At 41.5% G+C, this 20,309-nt stretch overlaps 1 protein-coding gene across 1 annotated transcript in view; it reads left to right on the top strand.

Moving 5' to 3' along the window:
• The window catches only part of FRAS1 (Fraser extracellular matrix complex subunit 1), a 412,381-nt gene that overhangs the window by 329,385 nt on the left and 62,687 nt on the right, over positions 1-20,309 (top strand). Inside the window, exons 39-47 of the mRNA XM_004681192.2 lie at positions 255-403; positions 610-772; positions 2,322-2,457; positions 5,817-6,007; positions 7,894-8,047; positions 9,674-9,937; positions 12,114-12,302; positions 13,647-13,766; positions 14,240-14,419. Of these exons, the coding sequence (XP_004681249.1) occupies positions 255-403; positions 610-772; positions 2,322-2,457; positions 5,817-6,007; positions 7,894-8,047; positions 9,674-9,937; positions 12,114-12,302; positions 13,647-13,766; positions 14,240-14,419 (1,546 nt within the window). The remainder of the gene's footprint in view (positions 1-254; positions 404-609; positions 773-2,321; positions 2,458-5,816; positions 6,008-7,893; positions 8,048-9,673; positions 9,938-12,113; positions 12,303-13,646; positions 13,767-14,239; positions 14,420-20,309) is intronic.

The following is a 20,309-nucleotide window of genomic DNA, read 5'->3' as shown; positions in this document are numbered from 1 at the left end:
TTTGTTTTATGCCACGTACCTAAAATACACTTCCCCACTCATCTTGAGCTGCTTTTGAGAGCAGACATTATCAAAAAAGGCATTTTAGGAGAAATAAGTACAGGAATTTTCATGTTGTTTGAAAGGCTGTTCCTTTATTGCACAGGAAAAGAGATTTCAATTAGCAGGGAAGAATGCCCCCTTGATCTTGAATTACTAGAAATACTATTTTTGCACATATGCATTCAGATTCTTTCTCATATTTGCCTGATTAGGATGATTCTTCCCCTGACCCAGAGATATGGATTCGGTTAAGTTCTCTGCCCATGTATGGTACTCTCTTGAGAGCTACAGGATCCGAGGTGGAAGAACTCTCAGACGTTTCCAATTTTACAATGGAAGATATCAACAAGAAGAAAATTCAGTATGTAACCACTTTGTATTATTGACAGCATTTTTAAAAATCATATTAAAATATTTAACAAAAAGAAAAAAATATCTAAGCAACTAACCAGTCGCTCCTTGGGAAGAACATATTGTTTCTGGCCCCCTTTCAAAACAAAGGTGCTGCTATCTTTGTGGCTTGTATGTGAAAGCTCATACATTTGATTCTTCTTTTGGCTTTCATAGGTACTCAGCCGTGTTTGAGACTGATGGCCACCTAGTCACTGATAACTTCCAGTTCTCTGTCTCTGATATGGACCATAACCATCTGGACAATCAGATGTTCACCATCATGATCACCCCGGCTAAGAATCCACCTCCAGTCATTGGTTTTGCTGATCTTATCACGGTAAACAGTTCTAAGATCAATCAACAGTGAGTGCTGTCGAGAGTTGCAATCTATGACCAAGTAAATAAAGAGTTTCTATCTAAGTTGACTCCCAAATTCTTCCCCCAAAATATCTAGGGGGAAGTATCATGGTTTTCAACCAGGAGTGTTACAAAAATTATGTCAATAATTACATGCAGGGGATAAATCATTGTATCAGTATGTAGCTTGATTATATTATGTATATGCTAAACTTAAATGCTAAATGTGTGCTTTGTGTACATGCTAAACATAGTACTGGGAGTAAATTAGAAATGGAATATATATATTTTTGAAGAATTTATAATCTAATATTGTAGCAACAAAAACATGAAGAACTGGATGTTATCCCCAACTCAGTCCTTACATTAAATTGACTGCATCCTCTGAATGTTGACAGTTCCATGGAACAAGGAGGGTGGGGATACATAATAAATCCAGATCATTGAAGTTGCCTAGACCCGAGTTCAAGTTCTGACTCTGCCCTTACTAGCTGAGTGACCTTGGATCGCTTAGGTAATCTTTCTTAGCCTCAGTGTCCTCAGCCTTAAAATATAACCATAACTGTTACATAGGTATTACACACCTGATAATTAATAAGATAGCATAACCCTCACTTCCCCATTGCAATGCTTGTATATGGTGGAGAATCCATAAAAGTTAATTCACCCCTTTTCCTGCCTATATACACATCAAACTGCCAAAAGCTCAGTTGTCTGGTTTTTTAAGCAACTGAAAATTCTTCAAGCTGATTTGTTTTTAAATAGTGCTAATATTCTCATTTCCACTTCTTGGGGAAGCTACTTAGACCTCCTCCATTTCCAGTAACAAGAAAAGCTCCCACATTGTAACTTGTATTATGGACCTTCCTACTTTTAGCAAGAACTGTTCAGAGTGCAGTTGCTCGGTCACGCCCAGCAGGCATGCAGGAAACACCAAGCTCAGGGTGCGGAGTGAGCGCACCAAGCAGGGCTTTCAGGGGAAAAGTTGGTTGGAATAACTGCTTTCACTTACGCTGATTTATTTTCTGTCTTGACATTCAGATAAGCAGTAGCTTTCAGGTATCATGAGTCCTTTCTTCCTGCACACCTATAAATATGTACTCAAGAGGCATAAATGAGAACACTGTAGGACAGAGCAGTCCTGCCAGGATGGAGAAAGAACCGGATGGATCAGCGACTAGTTGCAGGCTTCTGAATGTTGATTCTGAGGGAAGGCAGCCATGCTGTCAGCAACTGAGCCAGGGAGGATGATTAGAATGGGGCAGAGCTGCTTTATAACCTGATCCATCATTGAAGGAAGCACAACTTTGAAGGGAGTTACCGAATCTGAGTGTAGCTCTGAGAGGTGCTGAAAAATTGCCTGGTTTCAGCAGCCTGCACATTCCTCATTCCATCCAGAGAGGATCTGTCTCCTCAAAGAAGTAGAATTGGTGCAGGGAGGTCACCCAGGCAGCACTTTTCAATTCAGTTATTTTTACTGCAGTTATGCGCAACCGCCCAAGGACGCTCTCCATTCTTTTCTTTCTCAGGTTGATGAGGGAGGGAGAGCCCCCCTCTCATTTCACCACTTCTTTGCTGCTGAGGATCATGACAACCTTCGGGAAGATGCTGTCATTAAACTCAGTGCTCTGCCCAGATACGGCTGCATCGAGAACACGGGCACAGGTACCCACAGCAGCTTTGTGAGAATTATTCCAAACAGAAATGTAGGGAGAGGGGCGAAGGTAACTGCCTTAAATTCAACCTGGAGATGGAAAATTCTCCAGTAGTAAAACCATGTCAAAGCAATGGAAGGAGGGAAGTTACATTCACTGAACTCAAATTTGCTAAGCATTTTCTGCTTAGCAAACCATTTTTTAAGTATTAGGGAGTTGACAGTCAACAGAACCCTCTACTGCCTTGTGCTTTTGAGCCTGGTTGGGAGAGACAGGTAAGAAACCTGATCAATGAGAAACTTATGTAAGCTGTTAGAAGGTAAGTCATTGCTATGAGGAAAAAAATAAGACTGGGTAAGGGGATGGAGTGCCAAGGCGACGAGAATGCCCATCCTTTCACTGGGAGGCAGCTGCAGTCTAGCTGAAGCACAGCTTGTGTCTCAGCTCCTCTCAGGATATGACATGAATTGAAATGCACGCTTGTCTGTGACCCTCTCCTTGACATCCCTCCCCCTTCACCATCTGCCTGGACCCGCTGCCCATGGTGGTTATCACAGAGAAAGAGAAGAGAGAAGGTGTGTGTCGTCCACAGGCCCCCTGAGATCACAGTGACTGGCAGTTGAGACAGTTCCTGGCAGTGTCTCTGCGGCGAGATTTCCAAGTGCCAGTGCGTGTTATCATTGGCATGCGGCTCCCACCTCCCACCAAGAGTCCAGTGACTGACAGTGTCTGTGGCCAGCATGGTGCCTGGGATTTAGGCCCCATTACAGGAAACTTGTTTAGCACTGGTCATGTTTCCTTGTCAAAAAATGTCGGTCTTTCCCTCCTCTCATTAGTCAGTGTGTATGTTGATGTGTTTATTGCTAAATTCTGTTTGTCTCAACAAATGTTTATGTTGGACACATTGGATGTAAAGGTGAATATGACACTACCCCTGCTTGGAATGGGAGACAGATACCAAGACTGATGAATTATAGTTAATAAAATTCCAAGACAGGGAAACTACATAGGACAAAACCCTTTTGCCCAGGAAAGCAGGGAAGTCTGAGGAAGTGGACATTTGAGTTGGAACTTAAAGGATTTGTGGTAGTTTCTGGGCAAAGACAGGACATCATGAGTTGTTTCGCGTGGCCTCCTCTACTCTCTGTGTATTTTCTTAGTAAGCCATGCTAGCATGGACCTATGCTAACCACGAGTGCATATAGAGGTTCAAAGTTGGCCATTTTTGAAATCACCAGGAGTGGTCTGGCTCATCATCAGGATTGAACTAAATAAAACCAGTGAGGCTATTTTCGTGGATGGAGGTCTTCTACCTTCACATTCTCAGTTTCTTCTCCCTTCTGGCTGGTCCAGACGTCAAATTTTCTGACAGACCATAGTCTCTTTAAAAAGTGGTTCTCAAATTCTACATATGCATAAGATTGACCTCTAAGCTTGTGAAGACACTTCTCTGCGCAGCACCCCATAGTTCCTGCTTGAGGAGGTTGGGGAGACCTGTTTAGTTGTATTTTTCACTGGTCGTTACTGTCAGTCCAAGGATCACATCTGGAAAAACAGCACTCTACAGCACTCATGTGAACCAGAAATAAGAAAAAGACACTCAGCAGACACAGATAGTTGTGAGATTTTTAAAAAGCACATTGACTAAGTCTCTCCCCTCTTGCTCCATCATAGAAGTTCTTTAGTCTCTGTTCTGAACTGTTTGTGTATATAAAACTAGCTACCTAGACTCAAAATCCAGGATATCAGAGAACATCTTTCCAAAACCTTTTAAATGTTTAACTTCTTGCCAGCAATAAGGAAAAAGCAGGATAAGTTATATTGTTAGGTGTGAAATGTAGCAACACAAACAGGTTAGGAGCCCCCTCTAAGGCATCACTGAGTTCCAGCCCAATGCAGTAAGAGATGTTCTGAATGATAGCCTATAAGCACCAAAACCTGTTTAGTTTGTACATAGCATATTCTATTTAAAAGGGGGGGAAAGCACATTAATGAAAATAGAAAGTATAGTTATAAAATGGGGAAGGATCAGTGGCAGACTAATTTGTTGAATAGCTTATTTTCAAATGGCAGGAAAGATGGCATTATTATCTGTGAGTATAATTTTAAGCATCATGTACTTACACTCTTTCTGACTCAAAGAAGTCATATTTCTCTTATTTATTGTGATCAATAGAAAGAGAAAATAAAAATTAGAAGTGATTACAGCAATTCCTTTTGGAAACCCTGAAGTATATATTCTGGAAATTATCTAGTAACTTCGACCACTGTATTTCTGTTGTCAAGAAGAATGAAGCCTGAGGAGTAAAATTTAAGAAATGCATGATATTGAGCTAGAGAATACTTGTCTTGAGTTTTTATTTCAAACAAATTATAGATAAAAATTTTACTCCTAATCTTTCTGTTGGAAGATCAGATAAAACAATACTACCTACCACCCAGGAAGTATCTGGTCATTTTACTTTTGGCCTGATCTTTGCAAACAACCACAGAAGAGAAAGAGAAAGACCTGTTACTTTTAGACCCACTTTTTTCAGTTTTACTGATAACCATCCAGAGTATTTTTGAAGACACAGGAGTTTCTCTTTTCTCTTTTTAGAAGAAAGGCATGGTAGCAATTTAAAATCAATCAGTGGGATTAGAACCAAGTAAGAGCCAAGTTATCCATCATTTATCCATCATTTTGACGTTGCTTACCCTTCCCTTTGGCCTTCTAATGTGTGGGCTTGGATGAGAGGCATTAACCAGGGCAAGCACCTCTAAATGGCACTTGAGCAACTCAGTACCTGAACAGCACCTGCACCCAAGTGGCCCAGATGCACCATCTGACCATGCAGAAATGTTCTTAAGGAACTAAGAGGGAAAATGAAAACATGTTTAAGGAAATACCAGTTTCTTAAATAAATAGGTGTATTGTATACTAAAACTTTTTTATGTAGAGGCAAAGGGTTCTTCTTCCAGAATATGGTTTTAAAGTTGACTGAAACTTAAAGGAGAACTTTTGCTTCTGTATTTTGTATTTTGCTTGTCCTAAAACTGAAGTTAACAAGCATTTCTAACAAAATAACCACTGATTCTATGCTATATAAAACAATATTATGCTGTGTGCTTTGATGCATATTACCTCATTTCATTGTCTATGGAAATAGCAGGGCAGGTGTGTCAATGCATAGTTGAAAAATGGTGGGGAAACTGGGATTCTGTCCCTACGTCTTCTGGTCCATGGTTTTGTTCTTGTTCCACTTTCTCACTTTGATCCTCAAACATATTTTCATCTTTTGTTGATATAATACTGTCATGTTCTCTAGTTCTGCCTAGTAAGCAGGAGTTGATAAATCATGGTAAAGTTCTCTGATGATGTCACTGCAGGTGATCGTTTTGGGCCTGGAATTCTCAGTGACCGAGAAGCATCCTTCCCTATTCAAGATGTTCTGGAAAACTACATTTACTACTTTCAGAGTGTTCATGAAAGCATTGAGCCAACCCATGATATTTTCAGTTTTTATGTAAGTGATGGAAACAGTCGTTCCGAAATCCACAGCATCAATATCACCATTGAGGTAAAGACTTTGGGAGTTTGAAAAATTGGGCCTTTGACTGCCATCTGTCACCATTCGAGAGGTTTATATGAATTCAGACTGGATTTGACCTTCTATTGTAGAGGTCAATTTAAAAATATAAACTTCACCTTTGAGAAATTTAGAGAATTAAGACTGACATATGAGGATGATCTGCCTTAAAAATCTGAAATTCCATCTCAGGGTAAAATTTATTCCTTCTGTGTGAAAACAATTTGTGAGCTTCAAGCAAAGAAACCTCATATTTAAATGAAAATTAACCTATGTTTATTTTTCTTTGAAATGATTATAAGTAGTTTCGTTTGTATTCTTTCCTTATTTTTTTATTATTATTTAAGTTTTGTGGTTTTTTTTAATATTTTTATTATTTACTTATTTTTCTGAAGAAGAAGTCTGGGGTGAGAGGATTCATCAGAGACAGAGTAGAGAGCAGAACAGGTGGATCCACTGAAATACACGACAGAAGGAACAAGCCGACAAGAAGGGAGAGACCTGCTACACCATATGTGGGTCAGCTCCCTTGCTGGAGATGGCACTCAGGCTATGGCAGTTATAGCACTAAGATTTAACCTCTGGGCTACAAGGGAGGCCCTGCCTTATATTTTAAAAATATTTGTTCATTAAAAACTAACATCAGGGACGCTCCCTGGTGGTGCAGTGGGTTAAAGCAGAGCACTAAGAAGCTAAAGCCACTTCAGCATGACTTTGATCACCACCCTGGAGGTGACCCACATGGCGCCGCAGACCTCTCTGACCCGCCCACTGCTTCCCCTCAGCAGTGTACTTCATCATTCGGCCTGTTCTGCTCCCCGCTCTGTCTCTGGTGAATCCTCTCACCACCGCTGTACCTCTGGCCTGTACCCCAGTTCTGTATGCGCAAATAAATTAAAAAAAAAAAGTGATATATATACACATTGGATACTATTCAGCAATCAACACAGATAAACTCATGCTATTAACAGTAATGTGGAAGGGAGCTGGAAGGAAGTACGCTCAGTGAAATAAATCAGAAAGATAAAAAAAAAATATATTGGATGGTTTCACTAATAAGAGGAATATAGGGGAACCAGACAAAGAATCGGGAAAAAAAGACATAACTAGGAGGCAAACTATAAATCAGAAACATTCAGCTGGGGAGGGAAAGAAGGAGGAGGGAAGAGCACAAGAGACCATGGTGATGGTTTACAGGTTATTTGGTGGTGGGAATTTTATGGGGATTGAATCTGAGAGAAGAAATCAAATATTGTACATAAATGAACAATAATATATCTATAATTTTTTTAAAAAAATAGCATCATAGGACATGTTCCGTGATGCTATAGTTATTCTCATTTGTGGAGCTTCATAGGCCTTTTCTACTACCTCAGGAACAAAAAGAGAAAAAAGATACAGCCCAGAATGGAATGCCCTCTGCCTTGGGAAAATATCAGGCATGGTATCCTCAGCACCCTCTAGGGATTGTGGTGAAGGGGCTTGGGGCACAGACTTTGGAGCTCCCACTTTGGAGTTCTTCAGGTGTCTGTAGAGTATGCTAAGAAAGTTCGGATTTCAAATAGTATGTTCTTTTATTCCAGGAATATATTTGTGTTTGTCTAACTTCATGTCCATATCTTTACTCAGAAAAATAGGACCACTGTACCTCTGGAAGATAGCTGAGGTCTCTGTAGAATGCTTCTCTACTCCTTTTCAAGAAGACATTTTGTTTGTGTGACTTGATCTCATTTCATAGTAACGGTTTTGATTAGGAATGAAAAATGACGACTTACTAAATACTATTTCGATGATGTAGCATTGTTGCTTTGTCTGTACATTTTCTTTCTTCTTAATCCAATATCTGTGTGAGATCTATTATTTTTTGCTTTAAACAGAGGCAGAACGATGAGGCTCCCAGCATGACCTTGAAGCCCCTCAGAGTGCAGCTAAGCTCAGGAGTAATACTAAGCAATTCTTCTTTGAGCCTGCAGGACCTGGACACACCAGATAATGAGCTGATTTTTGTATTGACCAAAAAGCCTTCCCACGGTAGGACACAGCTGCTATAGAAAGCTTCTTAATTGAGGTGGCCTCTGGGTTATTAGAATAAACACAGATTTCAGCTGATTATTCCTCTGCCTTGCCTGGGTATAGTACATGCCTTGCCTCAAAGTATAATCAAATGCATAGCTTGCTAATATTATTTGAGGTCACAGTAGACACTGCTTGCTCTCAAAGTCTGAAATCTAGGTAATTGGTGTCTAAAATTCCATTTCTGCTGTTTTCTTGCTTTCCTGGGTAACTTCAGGCAAAACAGGTTTCAGAGTTGTGTATTCTCAAAACAGGCCTCACTGCTTGATAATCCTGGGCCATGCCGCACATGAGTGTAGCAACCTTGTTATTAATTGCAAAATAGGTTCACCTCAGGTTAAATGTGTACTAGATATCTTTATGAGCTTGCTTCTTTTGCAAAGAAAGTACTTTTCCTGATTAAACCAGAGGTTTTAAAAAAAGAAAACAACATGGATGGAAATGGAAAAGTTCATGCTTAGTGAAATAAACCAGAAAGAAAAGGAAAAATACCGGATGGTTTCTCTCATAGCAGGAATATTACAGAACAGGCGAGAAAATAATGATAATGATGAACAGCTATATACCAGAGACATTTTGTGGGGGTGGAGTGGGGAATGGATCAAAAACAGCAGGGGGAGGGAAATGCACTGGTCTATGGTGATGGCACATGGGTGATTTGGTGATGGGAAGCCCCAGGAGATTACAACTAAGATGGAAAAATGCACGAAATGTAAAAATAAACTATTATATTAAACAAATAATAATAAATTAATTTTAAAAGAAAAAAACGCCACCATGACAATCTACCTATTCTTTTCTACATGCTATCTCCCTGGTATGAAAGTTCTGGAATGTTCATCTCCCAGGTGGTACCTCTGGCCATTGTAATTACCCGTTGGTCTTTTGAGGATGAAATTGTTGCTGCTGATAGAGGTTCATAGAAGAGGCTGCTGGTCATTGTATTTACTCTCTTGCTTTTATTTTTTTCTTTTCTCAAATGTTACTGATTCACCAGTGATTTCCATAATTATGTATTTCTGGGAGTACAACATTGCACCTCCCTGTGTGTACATGCCTCACTCCCCTCCGCTCTTGCACTTTGTTTATTGACACACTAACTGATCCATGCGGCACACGTGACCTTGAACATAGAAAACTGTGCTTCAACCCAGAGATGCTTAGTGTTCCAGAATGGAAGAGGAATTTAAAGCATAGTCCGGCCGCCCACCCCAGATACCCTGGGAGGAAGGCAGCAAGTATAAAGTGTTCTCTTCACTTTTAGATAATGAAGTAAGTTTGAGTTCACAGAGGCAGATTTGCATTCTAAGCCACTATCTGGCCACATCCATCTTCGTCTGCTTAAAAGATTTTTAACCAGGAGAAGTGGGACTTCTTTCTTTGTAGATGAAGCTATCGGGAAGCACCCTGTGCTTGTATATAAAATGCTGACTTGTTGATCACATCTGTGTGTGTCCCCAAGAGCCTCTGAAACCCTTGACACTCGGCACAGGCTCTTACTAGTTGACAAACTTAGACAATGTTTTGGTGTCATATTTATCGTACCATTGTTTCTGTTGTTGTTGTTTTTCTTTACCTCTTCAGGTCATCTGCTCTTGAGGCAAACTGCTTCTGAGCCTCTGGAAAATGGGAGGATTTTGGCCCAGGGCTCCTCCTTCACCTACCAAGATGTGTTGGCTGGGCTGGTAGGGTATGTACCTGGCAGTCCTGGTTTGGCAGTGGATGAGTTCTGGTTCTCCCTCACCGACGGCCTCCACACAGACACAGCGAGGATGGAGGTGTTCATAGAGCTGCCTCCAGGTGACACTCCCCACTTGACTGTAAACCGAGGCCTACAGATCTCTGCAGGTACCACAGGAGTGGAAAAGTAACTGACCCTTCTGTCTTCCTCTATTCTCTGTCAGTGTGTAGTACTAACTTCTATGTGAGCTCTATGAGAAGATCTTATACCAGTTGTGCTGAAACTGGAGGAACTGAAATTAGGGAGAGCTACTGTTTTTAGGGCAACTAAGAATTATAAGTGACAAATGTGAGTTACTGAAATGCTTTGGGTCAAACGAGCCTATCTGTGAATTTAAGAAAGTTTGAGAAATATCTATAGTATTTCCAAGGTCTTAAAAACACTTAATTTATCCAAACTATTTGTAAACCCAGGGTTTCTAGAGCATTTCCACCACCAAAACAACTCCATAGAAAACAATAGTGAATGAAATTGAGCAGGATTTTCAAGATGGTAATTTTATCATTGAATAAAGTTTATTTTTCAGAACGTACAATTGGTGAGACCTGTTCATAAATTCTTACCAGGAGCTGGAGTTTCTCCACTCTTGGTCTTTCTGGTGTAAATTACTTGAGAGCTCTGCTTTAAAAGCAGGTTAGTAAGGCCTTTCCTAAGGCGGTACTGAGACCAGGGAACCAGAGACCTTCCTTTTCTCAGACCCAACAACTGGGGCAGTCGGCTTATGGTTACAGACTTCCTTACAGAGCTTTCCATATTTATTGAGCTTGCCCTGAAACTTGCTTTTGGACCACTTCTTTTTGGCTTTGCCTTTACATGTGTAGCCTGGGTCTTTGTCTTTTCTGGACAATTTTCTGGCATCTTTCTTCTTACTTTCATGATGCTCTGGGAGCAGCAACTGCCGTGGCAACCTCGCTAAGATGTCATACAAACAGGACATGGTGTGAATTTTTTTAAAAATTTAAAAAGCAGTTGTAGAAAATAAATAAAAAGCAGTTGGACATTATCATGCACTGGAAGAGATTATGCCAGTCATTGAGATCACTAGCTATGGTGTTCTAGGGTCGAATATTCCCCATTTTGCTTGGGCATAAGCAATGCTGCAGTGCTCGTGACAGCTAGCAGTGCTGGAGTCCATGTTAGTGGATCCCAGGTATTGGGGCTTGTTATTGACAACACCCAATTTCCAAGCTAATAAACTCAACTGTTACTGTTTCATGGGTGCTGGTAGAGCACATGGAATTCCTCTCCACAGACAGAGCTCTCTGTTACTCACAGCAAAGCAGTCTACATTGGCAGCAGCAAATGTGTGGGTTCCTTTTGCCCTCGAGGCTCATGGGGGTGATCAGAGGGCCCAAAGGGAGCCTTCACAGACATGAGTTATGCCACAGAAGGGGAACACTGAACTTGGGAACTGTCCATTTTGTCCTAAGTGATAAGCAGATGTGGTCTTTGTCCCAGAGGAAAACTTCACCTCCTCCCTCAAGGTTGTTAGCTGAGAGTGACCTGGGTAAGGAACAGGAATCTCTTACTTTGTTGACATTACTTGGCAAGAACATGCAAGGATGAAGCTCAGGGCAGGGTGGGTTGCCACTCCCATGCCAGGGGGTATTACACACAAATGACTGGCATCTACTTTGTCAGAATTTGTTATTTTTCAATTGAATATGCAAATGACATGAGAAAATGACTAGCAAGGAAAGCAAGAGGCAAGGTCTTGAGAAGATGTATTGGCCAGCAGCCAGTGCCATGCCTCCATCTTTACTCGGTGTGCAGCCTTACGGCATGAAGTGCTCAGTCCCCCCAGCTCTGAAAGCCTCACCATAGCCCCTGTCTCAAGGAACTGTTTGTGACTGCTCTATCTGAGATGGCAGCAAGGTAGATGTATGAGTTGACATACAGCTACTTTTTATGATTTGGTGATCCTCAAAACAGAAAATTAATTAGGTCCAGCATGGATTTGTACATTTCTTAGATCCTAACACTAAGTGTTCCTAGAGGGGTCTGGGTTGTCATGGAGGGGAGTGGCCATAGAGAGTATGCGCATGGCTCAGAAAAGAAAAAGAGCTCAGAGATGAACTCAAGGGATGATTAGCAAATTGGGAAGCTGGAGCTATTTCACTTAGAGAATTCAAAGTTTACTCAACTGGAAACTGGAAAGGCAAGCAGTTGGTACTCACTGAGACCAGGGAAAGTGAAAATGTAGTCTCTATTATCCTGAAATCGTTTGACATCCTATTCAAAAGAAAAGAAGGGAATGACCTGCTCTCTCCCATTCTCTTCCAGGGTCTGTCGCACGAATCACAGAACAGCACTTGAAAGTGACAGATACAGACTCGGATGACCGTCAGGTGATATACGTTGTGAAGGAAGATCCGGGCGCAGGGCGCCTGCAGTTGGTGAAGCAAAACTCCCTGGAGCCAATATCTGTTAAAGGGCCCATCCGAAGTTTCACCCAGGCTGACATTAGCCAAGGTCAGCCCATTCTCTGCTCAGATTGCCTAGACTCCACCCACAGAGGCAAAATGCAGTTAAATGCCTCATAGCCTATGGCAGTAAACAGTGAACTCTTGGTTTGGAATAATCACAGTGTTAGAGCTTCATTTATTATTTCATGTCTCTTCAAATTTTTTGTTTTAAAAAGACTATCTTTCTTGGTTAAATTGTATTCATATTTTGACATAGCACTTGATGAAATTTAGAACCATTGCGGGGGGAAGGGGGAGTCATTTTGACTGGCTGTGATGCTAAAAAGTGTGAGAGAAAGAAAGGAATGAAAAAGAAATGAATTCAGATGGATTAAGGTGAAAATTGTGCCTGCCTTTGGTGAACAATTTATATATCTTTTCAGCTCCCCAAAGAGCACGAGTTAATGACCTAAGCAAAATGGAAGGGCATAAATCGGAGCTGCTGGGGAGGAGGAGTGGGGGGGATTACATAGTTCATCCCTCCTCCAGGAAACGCTGATGTAACGTAAAAGCATAAATGTTAAATGCTATCTAGTTACTGGACGATACTTTCGGAGGTAAAAAAAGAGAAAAAGAGTTACACATTGGGGTGGGGCAGTGTGAGAGAGTAGTGCACAGTCATGATGTACCTTCCATTTATGGCTAAAAATATACCCATGAAGCAGAAAACTGGTAGCAGCTAAATTCTCAGTGGACCTGCCTGTAGTTTAGGGAGGGGATGAATAGTAATTCCTTAATTATTCCTCACCTCAGTATCTCTTTTGAATAAATGAGCCCAGGTACTTCTTCCCAGATGTTTGGTTATATTTACATTGATAGGTACTTAGATGTGAGATTGTAATTAACAAAAACGCATATATTGTACTTCTGCCTCTAGGCGCTTTGACTTCTGTGTAGAGTTCGTTTTGTTTATCTATTTATTTGTGGGTTGATTGTATCCTGTGTTCCCAAAATGATGTTCTATTGAAACAGGGAGCTCTGCAGCACTGTGTCCTGTTCCCGTGATAAGGATGCATAACAGGGTCACCCCAAGATGTGGGAGCGGTCATGTACATTTCACACATGGGTAATTCTGCTGATCTAGTTATTCACGAGGCTTCCTCACAGTCTTTTACAAAGCTGAGCCTCAACCATAAACAGTGCTACTCTGGATGATTTTATTGTGACAGGGTCTTTGATTAGGAGAAAATTAATAGTGGGAAGGGAAGGGAATGAAAACTTTAGATTAAGTCAAAATTAATGTCAAGGGAGGAAAGTCATAGTTAATACATTCATGAGAATACTATTCAGCTTCAGAAACATGGGGGAAAACATTAATATTGAATTTTAATTTTTATTGTTCTTTTTATAGGCCACGTAGAATACAGTCACAGAAGAGGAGAATCTGGGGGGAGCTTTGCTCTTAGATTTGATGTGGTAGATGGAGAAGGCAACAAATTGATTGACCAGTCATTTTCCATCAATGTCTTGGGTAAGGGACTTTGGGTTTCTGCAGGTTAAGTATTCTACACTGTGTTCTTCTTGAGGCTTGAGCCCTTCCCTTTACCCTGCTGGGTAGAAATCTGAAATCATCTCCTTATGTGAAGTTGTCTGCTTGGCACCTTTCTGCAGGATATGCCTAAGGTTTATTCTAATTTCACCTCTAGAATTAAAGGAAGGAGGTAGAAACCACTGTTTTCAGAGCCTTGTAACAGGTTAGAGCGCAGCACTATGAAGCTAACCAAGGCTGCTTCGGCATGAATTTAATCCCTGGCCACATGGCACAGCAGACTTCTCCCGTCTCACCCCTTGTTCCTCTCTGCAGTGTCCTTCGTCTGTCTACCTGTTCTGTTCTCCCAGTCTGTCTCTGTGAAGCCTCTCATACCCCTGCATCTCTGGCCTGTACCCCAGTTCGGTATGCATAAATAAGTCTTTTTTAAAAAATCACTATTTTGATATTTTCAGAAGACAAATCCCCACCTGTCATCATCACCAATAAAGGACTGTTTGTAGATGAAGACTCAGTGAAGAAAATCACTACTCTGCAGCTCTCTGCCATGGACCAAGAGAGGGAACCTGAAGAATTGACCTTCAGGATCACCAGACAGCCCGAGCTGGGCCACCTGGAGCATGCAGCATCTCCAGGTAAGCCTAGCACCTCTTGCTCCATCAAACCAACTGACGGGGTCTGTTAAGTGTTGAGGGCAACTTTGTCATGCATGTAGGTATACCCAGAATCTACCGTTAGCAATATTTATTTTCCACACCACTCATTTTTGATGATTATATACTGTATCATATTATACTGAGCACACAATAGATAATCAGTAGTTACTTGCTGAAAATTAAGTTAAAAAATTAGAATTTTATGTAAGCAACCCTGTCTCCATAACTAGGTTGTCAGTTCCTTTAGGGCAAGCACTGTACCCTATTCTTCTTAAGTCTTTGAGCACCCGGCAGGGTGTGATATACTGTGCTTAAAATTCAATGCAACAAATAGCTAGTGAGCATGTGTGTTCAGCAAGATTCTGGTTTAGTTCTTGCTGGGGAAAGAAAAAGATGAATGAGATATAAAATTACAGTCCTCAGCCTCAAAAATTCTTTCTTGGTGGGATAAGGAAGCTCTGTAGATAACCATAACTTAGGGAAGTTATGGCAAGTGTTTTTAAAATTATGTGTAACCTGATGTCACAGAATTCAAAAGTAGAAAAGGTTATTTGAGGTGGGGAAGTACAAAACAGTGACATTTGAGTCCCCTTGGAAGACAGTTTAAGCATACGGAAATTGTGTTATTTGTAGAGATGGGAACAGCATGTGGCAGTTGGCTACAGCATATATTCTGAAAATGATAAATGGGGCTTTTGGGTAGATTGAGATTTTACGGAGTTTCTTCAGAGCTGGAATAAGTAATCTCTGTTTAATTCACTGGGCAATGAGGAATCACTACAGAGTTTTGAACAGGGAAGGGAAATGAAATTCATTTAGTATCTAATAAGATAAATTGAAAGAAAGAAAAAGGAGGCCGTGATGGTGGGTAGAAAGTTTCACCTTTGGCCAGATGGGAGTTAGTGAGGTTCCACTGAGAGGGACGGTAGTGAGAAGAGTTAAATGAGAATAATATAAGGGATAATGGATGATATCTAGGAAGTGTTCAACAAACAAGTGTTGGTGAAAGGGAGGGAGGAAGGAGAGAAGGAATTTCACAGGGGAGCCCGTAGAACTTGGCAGCTGAATGGATCTGAAGACAAGAAATAGTTGATGAATAAACTGTTCTGAAGGTAGAATTGCCTTTATTTCATAAGCATAGAGGCAGGGGCAGCTTGAAAGAGATTTTAGATCTTTGTTGATTTTGTTTGAAATTGAGGCTGCAGATCCTTCATTCAACCAGGGAAATAATCAGGGGAAGCACTATTTTCTAATGCAGAGAGTCAGACAGCAAGCAAGCCAGCAGATCTATCGACTGTATGTCAGTAACGCATGCTAGAGAGAGAAATAAGGGCGTTCCCAGAGTGCAGGCAGCAAGAGGGAGAGAGGACATCTCCCTCATAATAAGATGACATTTAAGCAGAGATCTGAAGAAAGTGAGGGAGCCAGCGATGCTGACATAAGGAAAGAGCATCTTAAACAGGGGGATGGGCAAGAACACCCTGAGGCAGCATCCATAGGCATTCTGCTCTGGAGATTGCAAGGAGGCCAGTATGTCTGCAGAAGAGGGAATGAGGGAATGAGAGAAAGAATGGTGGAGATGCTCTTTTAGAGGTGGAGGGTCATCAGGCATAGTCGGTGAGGGTGGCTGACCATGTCTAGGTCTAGGGATGACGGTCTAGGCAGCGCTGAGCATGCCTGCAGGGCTGGTGTGGAGAAGGACAGATTGGCCAAAATACTGAATGCAAATTAAAGCAGGTGACTGACCCTTTTGTCCTAAAGTTCCCCGGGAAAGTTTGCAGATCAGCACTCCCAAGACCTTGGCTGCATGAGCTATTTGATAACTAATGCATGAGCTAATTGCTTCTGCCAGAATTCTGTCAGGTTGCTGATTTTATCTCTCCAAAGATAAACGGGCAGGCTTTGCCATTGTGTTGGGCAACCACATCCATACTGCCCAGAACTGTAAAAGCCTGTGCTTCTTGCATAGTGCAGGTTGCCCCAGCCCTCTCTAATTCTTCTCCAACCGGATTATGTGAAAGAGGCCTTTGTGAGTATGGGTGAGTTAGTGGTGGGCCTGATGGGGTATCCCAGTACTGCTGCAAATAAATAAAAAGAATTAAAAAAAAAAAAGCCCTGTGTGATCTCTAAATTTGCCCTTTCTGTTTTAGTCTTAACCTTCACTGGACTTAAATTCTGGCTGCCTAGACCAGGCCAGTGTTACATAGGGAGAGTGCCCAGGTGATGATACTCAGGAATATGCCCTCACAAAATAGAGGGGAGACTCCTTTTACCTAGGATACTTCTTCCACTTACCCTTTCCACCAGGCTTGCCCTCATAACTCCTAGCACCTCCTGCCCCCTCCTACTTTTCTCACACTTCTGTTTCTAGTATCTAAGCCTGATTCCACGGTCCAGTCCCCTCCCTATCACTCTTGTCATCCCCTCCCCCTTGCTCATGGGACCAGGCTTCCCCCTCCCACCCCACCAAGACCATTCTGAGTCAGTTCTGTAGCATTTTAGCCAGAACTCACCCATTCCCTGTTTCCCTTGAGAATATTTTTCCTGAATTTGATTATTTTTAAACTCAGAAGAAATATGTTTATCCCATATCCTCCAGAAAGGACAGCTGGTTAAGCTGGGTAAGATTAACCAGACAGCTGGTTAAGCGCAGAGATTAGTGGCAGCATCTCACCCCACTTGTCTTGGTGGGTGAGATGGCTGTGCAGGAGTTGTGGTTGGAATATTCTTTCTGAGAAGAGCGAGCCATTTGTGATGCAGGCGCTGAGCTATTTTGGGACCTAATGCCTCTTGGAATTATCATTCTCCACCAGAGCCTGCAGACATCCTCTTGTCCATTAACTCTGAAGTGGGCTTAGTCTCATGCTGTTTTTCTTGGTTAGTCAGTTATAACTGATTGTTTTCTTTAGATAGACAGAAAAGGTACAAAGGATCCCCCTTTCTGTACCTGAGGAGACAGGGACCATTCACCTCTGCAAACTGCAGAAGGCAGATGCGAGCCTCCTAGCTCTGGGACTCCCTGTGCTTGTTCTTGTCAAGAGTGAGGGGGCTCCATTTTCATGTCAGAGACCCGAAAGGACTCTTTTTCTTGATAACTGGTAAGGAGTTTTAACTTGATAACTGGTAAGGAGTTATGTCATTGGGACATAACTCCAAAATCCAGTGCTTTAAACAAGACATTTCTTCTCACTCACAGAAAAGCCCAGAGGAAGGTGGCCCAGGTGGTCTGAGGGGGTTCAGGGATCTTCACAATGGCTCTTCCACGTCTGGCCCAAGGTGACTACTATAGTTGTTGTCATCCCCCAGCAACAGAAGGGACGAAGCCGGGTTAGCACACATCTCTCTAGAACTATTACTGAAGGACACACAGAGCTGAATGTGTGAAGTGTAGACATTAGCTGGGAATCTGATTACTTAGCTAACAGTCAAGAATGCTGGAATGTAACCACCTAGCATAATTCTGATTCTAAAGGACTACAACATTTATCCTAGGGGTGGGTTATCACACTGACTCAGATTGCAGTGGGAGGTAGCTAACCAAGTACTTAGAGGGCAGAGGTAAAAATATTTGTTAAGTTCTACCATCAAGTAGGTAAGTCAAACAAAATCATTGTCCTACCCAAAAGGCCCACTCTTCTGTCGCTGGGACTGTGGACTGTGGCATCTAATTAACTATCTGAATCTCTTTGTTGATTTAAATTTTCTTTCCAGTGGAACTTGTTGATGGCAGCACTGCGCCATTAGCCAGCGGAACAATTCTCAACACCTTCCCTGTTTAGTCCCAGCCCATGTGCTCCAGAAGGGCCTGAGCTTGACATCATTCAGTCTCTGAATCACGCAGTGCAAAGTGTATTTTTTCACCCTTTCTGAAACTTTGAATTCTCTCTATGCTCTTCCACCATTCTGAGAGCTACATCATTACTTAGACATCAAGAGTCTATTTTGGTCTTAAATAATAAAATACAAATCAGGACCTCTACCCTACTCAAGGTTAAAGTTCTTTCACTCTCTATTATTACTAATCTCCAGAAGACTTACCATAAAATTAAGTTTCTCAGAGAAAAGACTAGAGGTCTAACATCCTTTGACTGTCAGGAAACCTTGTAGGGAATCATCTGTTGCCAACAGTTAACTTATCAAGGTATTGCCCATAACTTTTCCACTTTCTACTCTTTATTAGCTTTCAAGTGATCACTTTTTGAAGAGCTAAATTAAAGTTAATAGATTGTAAGTCTTTTTTCAAATAATCATCTTTTCCACCTTCCTTATCCAGAGACATTAATGTGCCTCTTGAACTTTTTTTAAAAGATTGTTTATGCATACAAAACTAGGGTATAGGTCAGAGGTGCAGGGGCAGTGAGAAGACTCACCAGAGACAGAGTGGGGAGCAGAACAGGCCAACTGGCGAAATACACTGCTGAGGGGAGCAGCGGGCAGGTCAGGAGAGGTCTGCCGCACCATGTGGGTCACCCCTGGGGCAGGATCAAACTCATGCTAAAATGGCTTTAGCTTCTTAGTGCTGTGCTTTAACCTGCTGTGCCATCAGGAAGGGCCCCCTCTTGAATTTTTAAGCTCATTTCTGAAAGTCTTCTCAGAGAAGTGGACAAAAACCATAATATCAGACTTTAGAATGGCTGATGGTGCCATGAGAGCCCATGTGATTCATATATCACACAGTACTTAAAAGATTCACACTGAGAGGGAGAGAGGTGAAAGCCAGCAACCAGGGCAATGGTGTTGGCATTGAGCTGGCCCTGAGGGTCAGAGTACCTCAGAACCCAACTCACTGCGGGATGTGTCAGCTGCTGGGTAGGTGAAGCTTTTCGGTTGAGCATGCTGGTGAGACCATTTAGAGTTTATTGTTCATGAGTTTTACATCTGTGGAGGCTCAGCTCTGTGTTAAGTCTTCGTATATGATAAAATTGCAGGAGAATCCCAGGAAAGTTCTCAGCTGTTGGCCAATCAATCATGATTGTGTTTGAAATGCCATATGAAGCATTATTTTTGATCACCAAATATAAATAGTTTTCTTGTATACCCATGTGTTTTTCCTTATTTAAAAAAAAAGGCAGAATTTATATGACTCCAGATATAACGACCATTACAGAGATCAAATATCAAGTACTTGATCTTATTGCCAGCACCATTTTATCTGCCATCTCTGTGTTGATTACCGCAGTTCCAATTTTAAAGATGTCAGTGAAATAATAGACTAAAGTTCTGTGTTCTATGTCTTGCTCTAGCTTGTGTGACAACTGGCCTATAGAACAGAAACAAAACATTTTTTAAAACCAAAGCTACTTTTCTTATTTTTCTTTCTACTTTTCTATGCAGCAGTGGTTTTCAACTTTAGCTGAACCTGAGGAGTATGTTTAGAAAATAATGATGCCCAGGTCCCACTCAGACAAATAAATAAAAGTCTCTGAGGAAACGGTTCAAACATCAGTGTTTTTTAAAAGCACCAGGGACTACACCTGAGAGGAGAAATCAAACATTGTGCAAAAATGAACAATGATGGAAAACATATATATATATGTAATAATATATTATATATATATTAAAGCACCCTATGAAAGTTTCCCTGGTGGTGTAGGCTTAAATCTTAGCACTGTCACCTCTGTGGCCTGAGTTCGATCCCCAGCCAGGGAGCTAACCCACATACGGCACAGCAGACCTCTCCTGTCTCACCCGCTGCTCCCCTTAACAGTATATTTATTTCAGTAGATCCACTTATTCTGCTCTTCACTCTGCCTCTGGTGAATCCTCTCACCTCCCTTCACCCTCCAGCACCTCTAGCCTTACATCCCAGTTCTTCTATGCCACATAAGTAAATTTTTTTAAAGATTTATTTATTTATTCATATAGAACT

The sequence above is a fragment of the Condylura cristata genome, unplaced genomic scaffold (assembly GCF_000260355.1).
Source record: "Condylura cristata isolate star-nosed mole 26May11 unplaced genomic scaffold, ConCri1.0 scaffold00012, whole genome shotgun sequence".
NCBI classification, from domain to species: domain Eukaryota; kingdom Metazoa; phylum Chordata; class Mammalia; order Eulipotyphla; family Talpidae; genus Condylura; species Condylura cristata.
Note: the sequence above shows the minus strand (reverse complement) of the source record. Positions and strands in the feature narration are given on the sequence as shown.